Source organism: Carcharhinus amblyrhynchos, chromosome 19 (assembly GCF_965287045.1).
Source record: "Carcharhinus amblyrhynchos chromosome 19, sCarAmb.v2.hapA, whole genome shotgun sequence".
Taxonomy (NCBI): Eukaryota; Metazoa; Chordata; class Chondrichthyes; order Carcharhiniformes; family Carcharhinidae; genus Carcharhinus; species Carcharhinus amblyrhynchos.
This window is the reverse complement of record NC_137342.1, coordinates 2921233-2936731: the sequence shown is the minus strand read 5'-3', so window position 1 is coordinate 2936731 and position 15499 is coordinate 2921233. Positions and strand designations below refer to the sequence as shown.

Sequence of the window (15499 nt, the reverse complement as noted above, 5' to 3'; positions counted from 1 at the left end):
TGCGGGGGGTGGTCAGTTGAGCACTGGTGGAAACCAGCAGGAGATTTCTTTGCCTATCACTGAGCTGATACCATGATACTTCATGAGGTTCAGAATCAATGTTAAGACTTCCAGGGCAACTCCCTCCTGACTGTATACGCACACATTGCCTGTGTGTACAACTGAGTGACTCATTTCAGAAACTGGTTGAGAGTCAACCACATTGCTGTGGCTCTGGAGTCCACCTAGGCCAGAACAGGTAAGGACAGCAGATTTCCTTCCCTAAAGGATATTAATGAACCAGGTGGGTTTTTACAACTGATAGTTGCATGGTGACTATTGCTGGGACTATTGTATAATCCAGTGATTGGCCTGCTTACCACCACCATCACTACCGCCTCTCCCCCCCCCCAACCACTGCCCCAGGCTTCAGGGAGCAGAAATAACACACTGTGAGTGGCTGAACTTAACCATGAGGGCTTTCCATCCCTCACAGTGGAAGATGATTGGCGACAGCTCTATTAGTCCTGGCAGCACCAAGAGCACACTTGTATGCATAAGAACATAAGAACATAAGAAATAGGAGCAGGAGTAGGCGAACTAGCCCTTCGAGCCTGCCCCGCCATTCAATAAGATCATGGCTGATCTGTCTTGGCTCAGTTCCACATTCCCGCCCTCTCCCCATAACCCTTAATCCCCTCTCTTACCAAAAACCCATCAACCCGCGTCTTAAAAATACTTAGCGAGGTAGCCTCCACCATTTCAACGGGCAGAGAATTCCAGAGATTCACCACCCTTTGAGTGAAGAAGTTCCTCCTCAACTCTGTTCTAAACCGCCCCCCCTTTATCTTGAGGCTGTGCCCCCTAGTCCTACTATCCTTTCTGAGTGGGAAGAGTCTCTCCACCTCTATCCTATCCATCCCATTCATCATCTTATATGTCTCAATGAGATCTCCCCTCATTCTTCTAAACTCTAACAAGTACAAGCCTAATTTATTCAGCCTCTCCTCATAGCTCAACCCCCTCAACTCCGGCATCAGCCTAGTAAACCTCCTCTGCACTCCCTCCAAGGCCAAAATATCCTTGCGTAAGTACGGCGCCCAAAACTGCACACAGTACTCCAGCTGCGGCCTCACCAATGCCCTATACAGCCGCAGCAAGACCTCCCTACTTTTATATTCAATCCCCCTCGCGATGAAGGCCAGCATCCCATTCGCCTTCCTGACCACCTGCTGCACCTGCAAGCTGGGTTTTTGCGACTCGTGCACAAGGACCCCGAGGTCCCTCTGCACCGTCGCCTGCTGCAGTTTTTCTCCACGTAAGTAATAATCCTGCCTACCATTATTCCTACCAAAGTGGACCACCTCGCACTTGCCAACATTAAATTCCATCTGCCATTTCCTGGCCCATTCGCCCAGCCTATCTAGATCCTTCTGTAGACTCTCACCACCCTCCGCACAATTTGCCTTTCCACCAATTTTGGTGCCGTCAGCAAATTTCGACACCCTACACTCGGTTCCCTCCTCCAGATCATCTATATAAATGGTAAATAGCTGAGGCCCCAGCACCGACCCCTGGGGCACTCCACTAGTCACCATCCGCCAATCCGAATAGCACCCATTGACCCCCACTCTCTGCGTCCTATTTGACAACCAGTCCTCTATCCACGCTAACACCCTACCCCCAACTCCATGCCCCCTTACCTTCTGCAATAACCTCTTGTGAGGTACCTTGTCAAATGCCTATTGAAAATCAAGAAAGACCACATCCACCGGCTCTCCTCTATCCACCGCCCTAGACACATCCTCATAGAACTCCAGTAAATTTGTCAGACACGACTTCCCTTTAACGAAACCGTGCTGCGTCTGCTCTATCAAGCAGTTCCCCTCAAGATGCAGTAGTGCGACTGCAAGGAGAGAAGCAAGAAGGCCCAGTGGATCCCCTAATCCAGTGTCTTGGGCGGAGAGGGTTTTAGTGTGTCACAGAGTAGATACGGCAGGGGTTGCGGGGGGGGGGGGGGGGGGGGTTTGGGGGAGAGAAGAGGTGGTTGTTGGAGGATTAGGAAGACAGTGGGGGTTCCATCTGATGGGGGGGTGGAGGGTGGGAGCAACTTCCTCTGATCTGCAAAGAACATCCCCCCAAATATTGGCTGCACCCCCACTACCCTCACTCCCAAGGAATTAAAAATTAAGCTGCCCTTTCAATCCAGCTGCCTATACCAAACATTCTATGGTGTGGGCAAACTACCATCCGAGGCAATTGATTTGGTAATTAGTCTATTTGATCTCTGACAACCTATTTGAACATGGCAGGTGTGAAAAATTTCAGCACCACCCCCCTTCTCCCTCCCCATATTAAGGGGATGAGCTTGGGAGTGGCTGGGAAGATGGTGGGGTATCACATGCTCCTATTTTACATTTCCCCTTGCCAGAAACACGCCTGGTGAGGGCAGGTAAAATGCAATACTGTGTGACAGCTGGTGAGAATGAGTTGCCCTCTGTAAATGGGATAGAATTCACCGAGTGGAATGGGTCATATTTCAGTGCACAATACAGAGTAAGAGTTTCCTGTTACGATTGCTGGCTTTCACTATTCTTGAACAGGAGGAGATGCAGTCCAGGATCGAGTAAACCTGAATGTATAATGACTGCAATGAAGCAGTCAAAGTGAAATAGAGTTTTGTTTCCATGAGTATCCATAGTTAAAAGCCAGAAGAATCTGCTTGTTAATTCCTTTGTTTTGCTTAGGATTCTGTGAATAGTATCTGTACCCTAACTGCTTTGTCACACATTTCTGCTTTCATCTGACGAATACCCAGGACAATAGATTTGGCGGGTTTGTTTTGCTTTGTTAGCAGGTTAAATGTTGTCCATGAGAGATCCCCCTCCTAAGCTGGTAATAGTTTGATCATAGTTGCTGTGATGGGTAAAACAAGATAGCCCATCATGTAGGCTCATGCTCATTTTGCAAATGACAGCATTCCTTAGACACATAATTCCAGCCCACCTTCCCCTCCAATCCCAACCCAGAATTCCAGCTCATTACCAGTGTTTCAGGAGTTTTTTAAGGAAGTAATTTACAGATTGACATTGGGAGGTACCTGGCAGGAACAGGAAAGTAACATGATGGCCATCCATACAATAATCCCCAATAACCAATCGCGATTGGATAGGTTGGAGAGCTGACCAAGATCCTACAAGGTTGGCAGATTGACAATAGACTGGAGTGAAAATAATATTGAGGCAGATTCAAACCGACTACCACAGGAGCTCACAAAAAAACTTGAGATGGCAATTTCACTGGAGAGTCTCCTGTTGTGCCATTGGTGGTAACCTGGTTTCTCCGTGTGAACAGAATTTTGGCCAACGTTACCTCGGTGGAGTGGGAGAACCCTGGGAAAATCTCCATTCTTCCTCCAACATCATAAATACTTCAATTGATCAATATTTCTATTTAAATGTGGTTTAAATACTTTATTAAGTGGTTCAAAATCTAATAACAGTTATTCTTTTCTTTCCCTCCACAGAATATTATTAAGAAGGTGATTGGCCAGAAGTTTGTTTACAAATTTGTCTCATTTCCAGACATTTTAAAAATGGATCCCCACTCACTGGAATCCAGCAGGGAAAACAGTTTGCTCAGGGATAGTGACACTCAGTCACTTTCAGAGAACAGAGATCACCAGCAAATTACATTATCCACCAGCAGAAGTCCCAGTCGCAATGATTATATCCACTCTGGGTTATATACTTCTTTCACTATTAACTCTTTGCAGAACAGGTCAGACTTTTTTAAGTCGATCAAAATGGAAAAGCAGGAAGAGAAAATTGCAAGGAAACCTAGTCCTGAGGAGGTCAGGACTGTTATAAGATTTGTAACAAATAAGAGCGAGAGGTCAGTTTCCATGCCAATTGTCTCAGTTCCTTCGTCGCATTCTCCTTCACCAGAAGCCATGGTTGCATCAACTTTCTTCACAGCTCTCACCTCCAAATCATCGCCCCCTTTATCATCACATTCTTCACCTGTTGCTTCTTCATCCTCAAATAGCACCTCCTCAACGGGATACCAGAAGGCTTGCATTATTGAACTTGATGCCTATGATTCAGAGCAGCCGATTCAGCCCCTAAACCTGTCATCAGGATCAAAGGCCAAATCGCCTTGTCCGGCTGAGCAGAGACAGGTCCATCTTCCAAAGGCTAAGAAACCCAAAGGCCTGGAAATCCCAGCTCCACCTTTAATCATTACCAACACTGATGCAGGCTCCATTGCCCTCAACAGCCCAGCACTTCCTTCAGGGTCTCTGACTCCTGCTTTCTTCACCGCACAGGTCAGTACGTTAAATTACATTGTGTTTTAAATAAATTAAACTTTCAAACCCAAAACCTCTTACTTACAAATTGATATATTTATTGTATCATTCTGTAAAATCTCGACAAAAAATCCAAAAACGTCGATAGAATTTTCCATTCATTAGAGTCAAAATTTTGCATTTTTAAAATGGAGTGTGAAAACAATTCTAAAATGTCACTTTCCACTGGAATCAAGGGCTTTTATTGAAATGATGAATTTTATTTTTTCCAACTCTTGATTTTAGGGATTGAAAGAGTAAATTTTCCACACTCATTATCATCACCAAGAGGTATTCCAAGGTTAGCTAGAACACAGATCAGATACAGAATGGAGTTGCTCCACCCTAACAGCATGCTCCTGGCAAAACCTCAGATCCTTGCAAACTGCATCAGTCTGTCTCTCAGATCTTGTAGCTTTTCCCAGTTGCTTGTTTGTTTGAAATTACTTTTGTAAATGCATTTTGTATATAATTACAGAAAACGCTGGAAAAACTTGGCAGGTCTGGCAGCATCCATGGAAAGAGAAACAATTTCCATTCCCTATGACTTCCTCAGAGCTGTAGAGAGTTAGAAATATTTTAACCTCACATCTCTTCTTCTCTCCAGCTCCAAATCCTGAGTTTTTCCAGTATTTTCTTTCCAATTTCCAGCATCCACAGTATTCAGCTTTTGTATAAAATTACTTTATGTATAAACAGATTTAATTGTTAATGAATGTCAGCTGTAACTCAGTGTGTGGCACTTTCACCAGATTCAGAAGGTTGTGAGTTTACTGCACTCCAGATGCTTCAGCATGTAATCCAGACTGACAGTTCAGTGCAGTGCTGAGTGAATGCTGAACTGCTGGAGGTGCCGTCTTTCAGGTGAGATTTTAAATCGAGACCCTGCCTGAGACGGATGGAAAAGATTCCATGGTAGTATTTGAAGGCCAACATTTTTCCTTCTATCTCATGAAGCAGGCTGCCCAGTGATCGTCCTATTATGTACATTCTTCCATTTTAAACGTGGGTGAATTCCACCTGGGAGGTGCTGCCAGCACCAGTGGGGAACATCCCGATTTTCCTGTTGCTAGCAGCAGTTGTCTCTTCACTTCCACCTCTGAATTTTATCCAGCCTGTGTTATTAAGCTGCCATTTGCAACACAGCCACTTTTTCGGCTCCATCCTCCTGTCGATCTCTGTCAGCATCCAGGATGCTCCAGTTTTGATTGTTCAGCCTTTTCCCCTTCATAGGAATGAATCCAGCTGTACCTAAACTATCTCATCCTTATGACAGCATTGTTCGATTATAGTCATCTTGCTCATTTCTTTCCCTGCTATCTGTGGGGCCTTGCTGTTTGCACATCATTTCTGCATTTCTCTACATTAACCTGGTGTTGTGAGATTTCTTAAAGTCCAACAGATTTATTTGGAATCACGAGCTTGTGCAGCGCTGCTCCTTCATCAGCTGCTCTTTCATCACTCGCCAGATGAAGGAGCGACACTTTGAAAGCACATGCTAACAAATAAACCTGTCAGACTTTAACCTGGTGTTGAGACTTCTTACTGTGCCTGCCCCAGTCCAACGCCGGCATCTCCATATCATGGCTTTCTCTATATTAGAAGAGCAATGATACTTCAATATTATTTATTTAGTTGTAAAATGTTTTGGATTATCCTGAGGATGTACAAGGTGCTATACAAATTCAAGTCCAGGGATCCAAGGTGAGGTGTCTAAATGGATACAAAATTGGCTTCTTGACAGAAGCCAGAGGCTGGTTGTAGAGAGTTGTTTTCCAAACTGGAGACCTGTGACAAGCAGTGTGCCTCAGGGATCAGTGCTGGGCCCACTGTTATTTGACATTTATATTAATGATTTGGATGAGAATATAGGAGGCATGGTTAGTAAGTTTGCAGATGACACCAAGATTGGTGGCATGGTAGACAGTGAGGAAGGTTATCTCCAACTGCAGCGGAAACTTCATAAATTGGGCCACTGGGCTGACAAATGGCAGATGGAGTTTAATTTAGACAAATGCGAGGTGATGAACTTTGGTAGATTGAACCAGGGCAGGACTTACTCAGTTAATGGTAGGGCGTTGGGGAGAGTTACAGAACAAAGAGATCTAGGGGTACATGTTCATAGCTCCTTGAAAGTGGAGTCAAATTTGGACAGAGTGGTGAAGAAGGCTGGGTTTCATCGGTCAGAACATTGAATACAGGAGTTGGGACGTCTTGAAGTTGTAGAATACATTGGTAAGGCCACACTTGGAATACTGTGTGCAATTCTGATCACCTATTATAGCAAGGATATTATTAAACTAGAAAGAGCGCAGAAAAGAGTTACTAGGATGCTACCGGGACTTGGATTGAGTTATAAAGAGAGGCTGGGTAGACTGGGACTTTTTTCTCTGGAGCGTAGGAGGCTGAGGTCTATAAAATAATGATGGGCATGGACAAGATAGATAGTCAATATCTTTTCCCAAAGGTAGGGGAGTCTAAAACTAGAGAGCATAGGTTTAAAGTGAGAGGGGAGAGATACAAAAGTGTCTAGAGGGTCACTTTTTTCACACAGAGGGTGGTGAGTGTCTGGAACAAGTTGCCAGAGGTAGTAGTAGAGGCGGGTACAATTTTATCTTTTAAAAAGCATTTAGACAGTTACATGGGTACGATGGGTATAGAGGGATATGGGCCAAATACGGGCAATTGAGATTAGCTCAGGGGTTTAAAAAAAAAGGCAGCATGGACAAGTTGGGCCGAAGGGCCTGTTTCCATGCTGTGAACCTCTATGACTCTATGTGCTTTCTTTGTTCTCAGCTCTTTCCAACATATAATAAAGATTTATATATTATATAGAGCCCAAATCCAGAATGAGACATGGAGAGCTGAACCACACTGAACACTGGGACAAATTGTGGGTCTGGTTACTTTGCAGTGATAGAGAATCCTTTCACTGACATTAGTTTAAAGCAGATCTCTGTAATGGCTGCAACAGCTACATTAGAAAATTCAGCTTCATTGAAGAAACCAAGGACTTACATTTCTGTAGCGCCTCAGGACAACCCAAAATATTTTACAGCCAATTAAGAATGATTAAATGATAGAGTTGTCGGAATAATATTTTCACAGCACCGAGTTTACAGACAACAAGATCCCACAATGTGATAATCATCATGATACCTTTTATGTCCACCTGAGAGAATAGACGGTGCCTCGATTTAACTTCTCATCAAAAAGACCTCATCAAAAAGTGCGGTGCTCCCTCAGCACTGACCCTCTGACAGTGCGGTGCTCCCTCAGCACTGACCCTCTGACAGTGCGGCACTTCCTCAGCACTGACCCTCTGACAGTGCGGCACTCCCTCAGCACTGACCCTCTGACAGTGCGGTGCTCCCTCAGCACTGACCCTCTGACTGTGCGGCACACCCTCAGTACTGACCTTCTGACAGTGCGGTGCGTCCTCAGTACTGACCCTCTGACAGTGCGGCGCTCCCTCAGCACTGACCCTCTGACTGTGCGGCGCTCCCTCAGCGCTGGCCCTCTGACAGTGCGGCGCTCCCTCAGCGCTGACCCTCTGACAGTGCGGCGCTCCCTCAGCGCTGACCCTCTGACAGTGCGGCGCTCCCTCAGCGCTGACCCTCTGACAGTGCGACGCTCCCTCAGCGCTGACCCTCTGACAGTGCGGCACTCCCTCAGCGCTGACCCTCTGACAGTGCAGCGCTCCCTCAGCACTGATCCTCTGACAGTGCGGCGCTCCCTCAGCACTGACCCTCTGACAGTGAGGCGCTCCCTCAGTACTGACCTCTGACAGTGCAGCACTCCCTCAGTACTGACCCTCTGACAGTGCAGCACTCCCTCAGCACTGACCCTCTGACAGTGCAGCACTCCCTCAGCACTGACCCTCTGACAGTGCGGCACTCCCTCAGCACTGACCCTCTGACAGTGCAGCACTCCCTCAGCACTGACCCTCTGACAGTGCAGCACTCCCTCAGCACTGACCCTCTGACAGTGCAGCACTCCCTCAGCACTGACCCTCTGACAGTGCAGCACTCCCTCAGTACGAGTCAGAAGACCACTTAATGACCAGCCTAATGATTTTCTTTTTATCATTATAGACACCTAATGGGATTTTGTTGACCCCAAGCCCTTTACTGTCCAGTATTCATTTCTGGAGTACACTAAGCCCAGTGGCTCCCTTGAGTCCTGCCAGACTGCAGGGTCCAGGGTCTTTATTTCAGGTAAGTGTTCATTGTTAAACTTCAATATCAGAACCATCACCTCAAACTTAAACTAATTGTGCATAAATAGCTTTTGGTTGAAAAACAGCTTTACAGTATTATAGATTATAGCTTTGCAAATCAGCTGTTACTAACTTTTCTTTAAAAATAGTCTACCGGCTGATCTTCATGTGATTTTTGGAGATGAGCAGAGGTGGGGAGACTGGCAAAATGGAAAACAGTTGGAGGATGCCTGTTTTGCTAGTGGTGGGGAGTGGGGAGTGTGGCAGGCATGCTGCCCATTGGGCATCTGACTGGCTAATTGAGGGTTTCTTCCCACTTCAGCTTTTATCAGGAGTTGGGGTGGGGGTGGGCCTCTAAGGAGACCACCACAGCACCCACCCAGTGGGCTCTGGGAGTGATGGTGGTATGCTTTAGACATTTATTTGGCCAACACAGGAGTCCTGCAGTAATAGTGACCATCTCTTTCCCTGACTGGTCATGCCCTCCCACCCACACTGACTGGCCCCAGCACCCTCACCTGGTAATGAAGGCACTGTCTATCAATGCACCCTCATCTTTCTGGTGCAGCCCCAGCTATAGCCACAGCCAGCAGTGGCACTGCTGAGTTGACTGCTCTATGATTGGTTCTGAACCTCTTTTGGGGAGTAGCTATCCTTTATAGGAATTATTGCTCAAAAAATATGGTCCTGCTCCCTGTGCCCAGCTGAATCCACCACTTGTAGCCTGGAAAATCTTGGTTTACGATTCAATAAATGTAATAATTAGCCCAAGAGTAATAACACTTATTTCATAGTCACATCATTTAAATTCATCACTGTCTGACATTGAAACAGCTCCTTGTATAGCTTCACATACCTTTTCCACCCCTTTTAGAAACTATTTGGTAAACAGTCCAAAGATGTGCAGGTTAGGTTGATTGGCCATACTAAGAAATTGCCCCTTAGTGTCCAGGGATGTGTAGGTTAGAGGGATTAGTGGGTATAATACAGGGGTAGGGCCTGGGTGGGATTGTGTTCAGTGCAGACTCGATAGGCTGAAGGGCCTCTTTCTGCACTGTAGGATTCTATGATTCTATGATGGAAGGATTTACAAACACTGCTTCCCTGGCCAACAAGTTCTGAAGTGGGACTTGAACTTGGAGCTTCAGAACTAGAAGTAGGGACATTACACTGCACCACAAGATGTCCAAAGCTGCTACACATATGATGACATGCATTAGTTCTTGGTCAAGCTGCTAACTGCTGATCCTTGGTTGAGTTAAGGAGAATTGTACAGAAGGCAACATCTGAAGAATCAGAATCTACTTGTCAGTATTTGCATTATATCGATTTATTGTGTCAGGATATACGGTTTTCAATATTGGAACAAGGCAGATAACTATTATTGAAATATTGATCATATTTACTGACAGTAATTATCAAAAATAGTAATTAACAATTTCAGGGAGGAATTATTCTACCAGTTATTACATTTGGGTGGCACAGTGGTTAGTACTGCTGCCTCACAGCAACAGGGACCTGGATTCAATTCCTGGCTTGCATCACTGTCTTTGTGAAGATTGCACATCCTCCCCGTGTCTGCATGGATTTCCTCTGGGAGCTCCGGTTTCCTCTCACAGTCCAAAGATGCACGGGTTGGGTGGATTGGCTGTGTTAACAGCGCCCCTTTTTATTGGGGGACTAGCTAGGGTTATGGGGATAGAGCCTGGATGGGATTCAGTCGGTGCAGACTCGATGGGCCAAATGGCTTCCTTCTGCATGGAATAGGATTCTTGCAGGAAGTGGGGTGTGAGGAAGTGTTGTCAAGGTATTTGTGGGAGTCAGTAAGCTTCTCGGAGGTATTATTGACATCCTATTCTCATAAATGGAAACAGAGAAGTCAAGAAAAGATTCAGAGATACCATGGGAAGTTGAATCTGGGTGAAAATCTGAAGGTAAGTTGATTCAGTTTTCCAGTTTGGTTTGAAAGCAGGGACAGTATACCAGGAAGACGTTACGAATGGGTCTTGAGATGATTGGAAAAAGAATTTTGTCTGCATCCTGTGAAAAGGCAAGCATTGCCAGAACCTTTACAGGTTCCTATAGCAACAGCTTTTCAGCACAGCTAGGATCCATATTGGTTCCCATAGCAACTCGGCTCCCCGTGTAAGTTATTTTTTCACTAAGTGAATTTATCACTATCTATGAAGCAAACAGCAGAAATTTATTTAATGACACATTCCTTCCCCTTCTAGTTTAAATTCAAATTATTTCAAACAAAGGAAAACTTCGGTACATTCTGGAAATGGTAATTCTCTATAAAGAGATTTACAGTGTCTTTTTGATGATGTTCAAATTTAAAGCAGCGAGGGGGGGGACAGTTGATGTATCTGATACAGAATTGGTTCAGGGACAAGGAAGGCAGAGATTGGTATTTGGTTGTTTTTCAGACGAGAGGGAAGTGTACAATAGTGTCCTCTAGAGGTCAGTGTTGGGATCACTGCTTGTTTAGAGATGGGGCATCATTTCAAAGTTGATGACACATAACTTGGAAATGGAGCAAAATTGTGGATGACAGAAACAGACTCGAGGTTTTCCTAGACTCTGGTGAAATGGGCAGGTTCATAGCAGATGAAATGAAATGAGTCTGACTCTATGGCTGAAGTGGGAAGTGATTCATTTTGTTTGGAAGAATGAGATGGGGCAATATAAACCAGTTTTAAAAGGGCAGAGGAACAGAGACCTGTGAGGACAGATTCAGAATGTTAAAAATGCATGTTTGTGTGTATTGCCTTTTCTGTGACCAGCTTGCAGGTGCAGCAGGTGGTCAGGAAGGCGAATGGGATGCTGGCCTTCATCGCGAGGGGGATTGAATATAAAAGTAGGGAGGTCTTGCTGCGGCTGTATAGGGCATTGGTGAGGCCACAGCTGGAGTACTGTGTGCAGTTTTGGGCGCCGTACTTACGCAAGGATATTTTAGCCTTGGAGGGAGTGCAGAGGAGGTTTACTAGGCTGATGCCGGAGTTGAGGGGGTTGAGCTATGAGGAGAGGCTGAATAGATTAGGCTTGTACTCGTTGGAGTTTAGAAGAATGAGGGGAGATCTCATTGAGACGTATAAGATGATGAATGGGATGGATAGGATAGAGGTGGAGAGACTCTTCCCGCTCAGAAAGGATAGTAGGACTAGGGGGCATAGCCTCAAGATAAAGTGGGGGGGGTGCGGTTTAGAACAGAGTTGAGGAGGAACTTCTTCACTCAAAGGGTGGTGAATCTCTGGAATTCTCTGCCCGTTGAAGTGGTGGAGGCTGCCTCACTAAATATTTTTAAGACGCGGGTTGATGGGTTTTTGATAAGAGAGGGGATTAAGGGTTATGGGGAGAGGGCGGGAATGTGGAACTGAGCCAAGACAGATCAGCCATGATCTTATTGAATGGCGGGGCAGGCTCGAAGGGCTAGTTCGCCTACTCCTGCTCCTATTTCTTATGTTCTTATGTTCTCATGTGACCAAAGCACTGAGCAGTCAGCTGTTTACTTATTGCTGCAAAATATTTTTAATTTTGTTACATTTATTCTCTCCAGTATCTGACACCAGTGAATGGACACATAACAATTGCTTTACATTGCTAAATAGATGCAGAGTGCCAAAGCAAGGAGGTTATGCTGAAGCTTTACCAAATGCTGGTAAGGCCTCAGTTGAGGCAAAGGCTCAGAATCGGAGCGGGCAAGGAGTAGACACTGGAAATGTCATTTGGCTTCGGGACGAGCGAGTCCATAAAATCCCACCCAGTGTGTTCAATTCTGGACACCATACTTTAGAAAAAAATAGCAAGGTCTTAGAGTATGGGGGGAATTTACTGAAGAGCTACAGCTAAATATGGATAGACTGGTATTGCTCTCTTAACAGCAGAGAAAGCCAAGAGGAGATTTGATAAGGTGTTAACATTTGTGAATGCTTTTGACAGAGTAAATAAGGAGAAACCACAGTATCAGGTTTGATAAGCTGAGGGCACAGACATAAGGTTAAAGAAGCAGAGCCAACTTTATGCAGAAACTTGCTTTGATCTGGGAGACATGGCATTAAAGGCAGGGGGGAGGGGGGAACGGAAACAGTTGCAATGACTTTCAAAAGCGAATGATGTATTACTTGAATCTATGGAGAAAGAGAAGAATTGGTGTCACGATAATTCTTATAAAGAATTCACAGGATTCAGGGTGAGGTGGCCAATTGGATACAAAATTAGCTTGATGACAGAAAACAGGTATTTGTGAGGCTTATTTTTTTAAACTGTAGGCTTGTGACCAGTGTGCGCCTCCACACGATTAGTAAGTTTGCAGATGAACAAAGAACAAAAATCAGCCCAGGAAACAGGCCCTTCGGCCCAACGAGCCCACGCCGCCATCTCAACACCACCAGTCCACCTCTCTACCCACGACCCCTGTCTAATGTTTTATGGCCATCCAGATTGAGGGAAACTGATTTAGGGACAATTTATTCCTGCCAAACAGCACATCTTTGGGTGTGGGAGGAAACCGGAGCACCCGGAGAAAACCCACGCAAGCACAGGGAGAATGCGCAAACTCCCACAGACACCGGCTCAAATCCATGTGTCTGCACAGCAATCAGCGATAGTCACTGAGCTGTCGTCTTGCTCAGTATCTTGTCCAGTTTAGGCACACACTAACGACATGAAGCACTAGGCCAATCTCGAACAACCAAGAGCAGCCCCAGTACGACCCATCGCGTGTATGCCCCTCGTTGGACATGAGGTGGACCGACTTAAAACCTGTGAATGAAAAGAGAAAAAACATTATCATACTATACCCATTTACATTACCAGGGACACCCCAATGCTAATGACCCTTATTTAAAAGCACCTCTTATATCCACCCATCTCCAACTCAGTCATGTGCTTGTCTAAGTTACTCTTAAAGGACTCTAGTGTGTGTGCCTCCACCACCTTACTTGGCAGAGCATTCCATACCCCCACTACCCTCTGTGTGAAAAACCTTCCTCTAATATCTGTGTTGTACCTCTCCCCCATCACCTTAAGTCCATGGCCCCTTGTCCTACGTGTCTATTATAGGAAATAGCTTACCTCTGTTTACTCTATCTATACCCTTCATATTCTTATATACCTCTATTAGATCCCTCCCTCAGTTGGCGTCTTTCAAGGGAAAAGAGCCCCAATTTCTTCAATCTTTCCTCATACCCCAGTCCTTCCATACCAGGCAACATCCTGGTAAACCTCCTCTGCACTCTCTCCAGAGTCTCCACGTCCTTCCGGTAGTAAGGCGACCAGAACCGGACGCAGTACTCCAAATGCGGCCTATCCAACGTTCTGTACAACTGCAACATTAGACTCCAGCTCTTATATTTTATACCCCTTCCTATAAAGGCTAACATACCATAGGCTTTCTTCACCACACTGTCCACTTGCACTGCCACCTTCAAAGACGTGCACTTGCAACCCCAGGTCTCACTGCAATTCTATACTCCTTACGGGCTTACCCTTTATCATATAACTTTCTCCTACATTATTCCGGCCAAAATGCATCACCTCACATTTATCCGGATTAAACTCCATTTGCCACGTATCTGCCCAATCAACCAGCCTATCAATATCCCGCTGTATTGCCAGACACTGCTCCTCATGGCCTGCCAATCCAGCCATCTTGGTGTCATCAGCAAATTTGCTGATCACACCACCTACTCCCTCGTTCAAATCATTTATATACGCTACAAAAAGAGGTCCCAGTACCGAGCCTTGCGGCACACCACTAGTAAAAAGTCTGACAACACCTGGTTTTAGTCCAACTGATTTATTTGATAGTAAACGCACAAGCTTTCGGGTTAGTCCCTTCGTCAGGTGAATGGAGAGTTCTGGCCTCAGACAGAGCATATGAAGCACAGACAGTTTGGAGATTACTGATTAGAATGCGAATCTTTACACCTAACCTGCTGTTCAAGTCTCGAAGTGGCCGACAATGTGAGTGGGAGGAGCACTGAGCACAGGTTAAAGAGATGTGTATTGTCTCCAGACAGCACAGTGAGTGAGGTTTTGCAAACCCAGGCAAGTCACGGGGGTTACAGATAGTGCGACATGAACCCAAGATCCTTGTTGAGACCGTCCTCATGTGTGTGGAACTTGGCTATCAGTCTCTGCTCAGCGACTCTGCGCTGTCGTGTGTCGTGAAGACCACCTTGGAGAATGCTTACCCGATGGTCAGAGGCTGAATGCCCGTGACCATTGAAGTGTTCGCCAACAGGAAGGGAACAGTCTTGCCTGGTGATTGTCGAGCGATGTTCATTCATCCGTTGTCGTAGCGTCTGCATGGTCTCCCCAATGTACCATGCTTCGGGACATCCTTTCTTGCAACGTATCAGGTAGACAATGTTGGCCGAGTTGCAAGAGTATTTACCGTGTACCTGGTGGATGGTATTCTCACGTGTGATGATGGTATCCGTGTCGATGATCCGGCATGTCTTGCAGAGGTTGCTGTGGCAGCGTTGTGTGGTGTTGTGGTCACTGTTCTCCTGAAGACTGGGTAGTTTGCTGCGAACAGTGGTCTGTTTGAGGTTGTGTGGTTGTCTGAAGGCAAGAAGTGGGGGTGTGGGGATGGCCCTGGCGAGATGTTCGTCTTCATCAATGATATGTTGAAGACTCCGGAGAAGATGTCACTCTCCATTCACCTGACGAAGGGACTAACCCGAAAGCTTGTGCATTTACTATCAAATAAATCGCTTGGACTAAAACCAGGTGTTGTCAGACTTTTTACTGTGTTTACCCCAGTCCAATGCCGGCACATCCACATCATGCACACCACTAGTGACAGACCTCCAGCTAGAAAAAGACCCCTCCACTACTACTCTCTGACTCCTCTTTGCAAGCCAGTTCTCTACCCATCTAGATACCTGACCACATATCCCCTGAGCTTTAATCTTCTGTACCAACCTACCATGAGGGCCTTTGTC

General features: G+C 45.8%; 1 protein-coding gene across 2 annotated transcripts in view; it reads left to right on the top strand.

Moving 5' to 3' along the window:
- Positions 1 to 15499, top strand: part of elk3 (ETS transcription factor ELK3) — a 56266-nt gene that overhangs the window by 37513 nt on the left and 3254 nt on the right. For both annotated transcript variants that reach the window (XM_080207130.1, XM_080207129.1), the window contains 2 exons: positions 3506 to 4306; positions 8422 to 8544. In XM_080207130.1, the coding sequence (XP_080063256.1) occupies positions 3506 to 4306; positions 8422 to 8544 (924 nt within the window). The remainder of the gene's footprint in view (positions 1 to 3505; positions 4307 to 8421; positions 8545 to 15499) is intronic.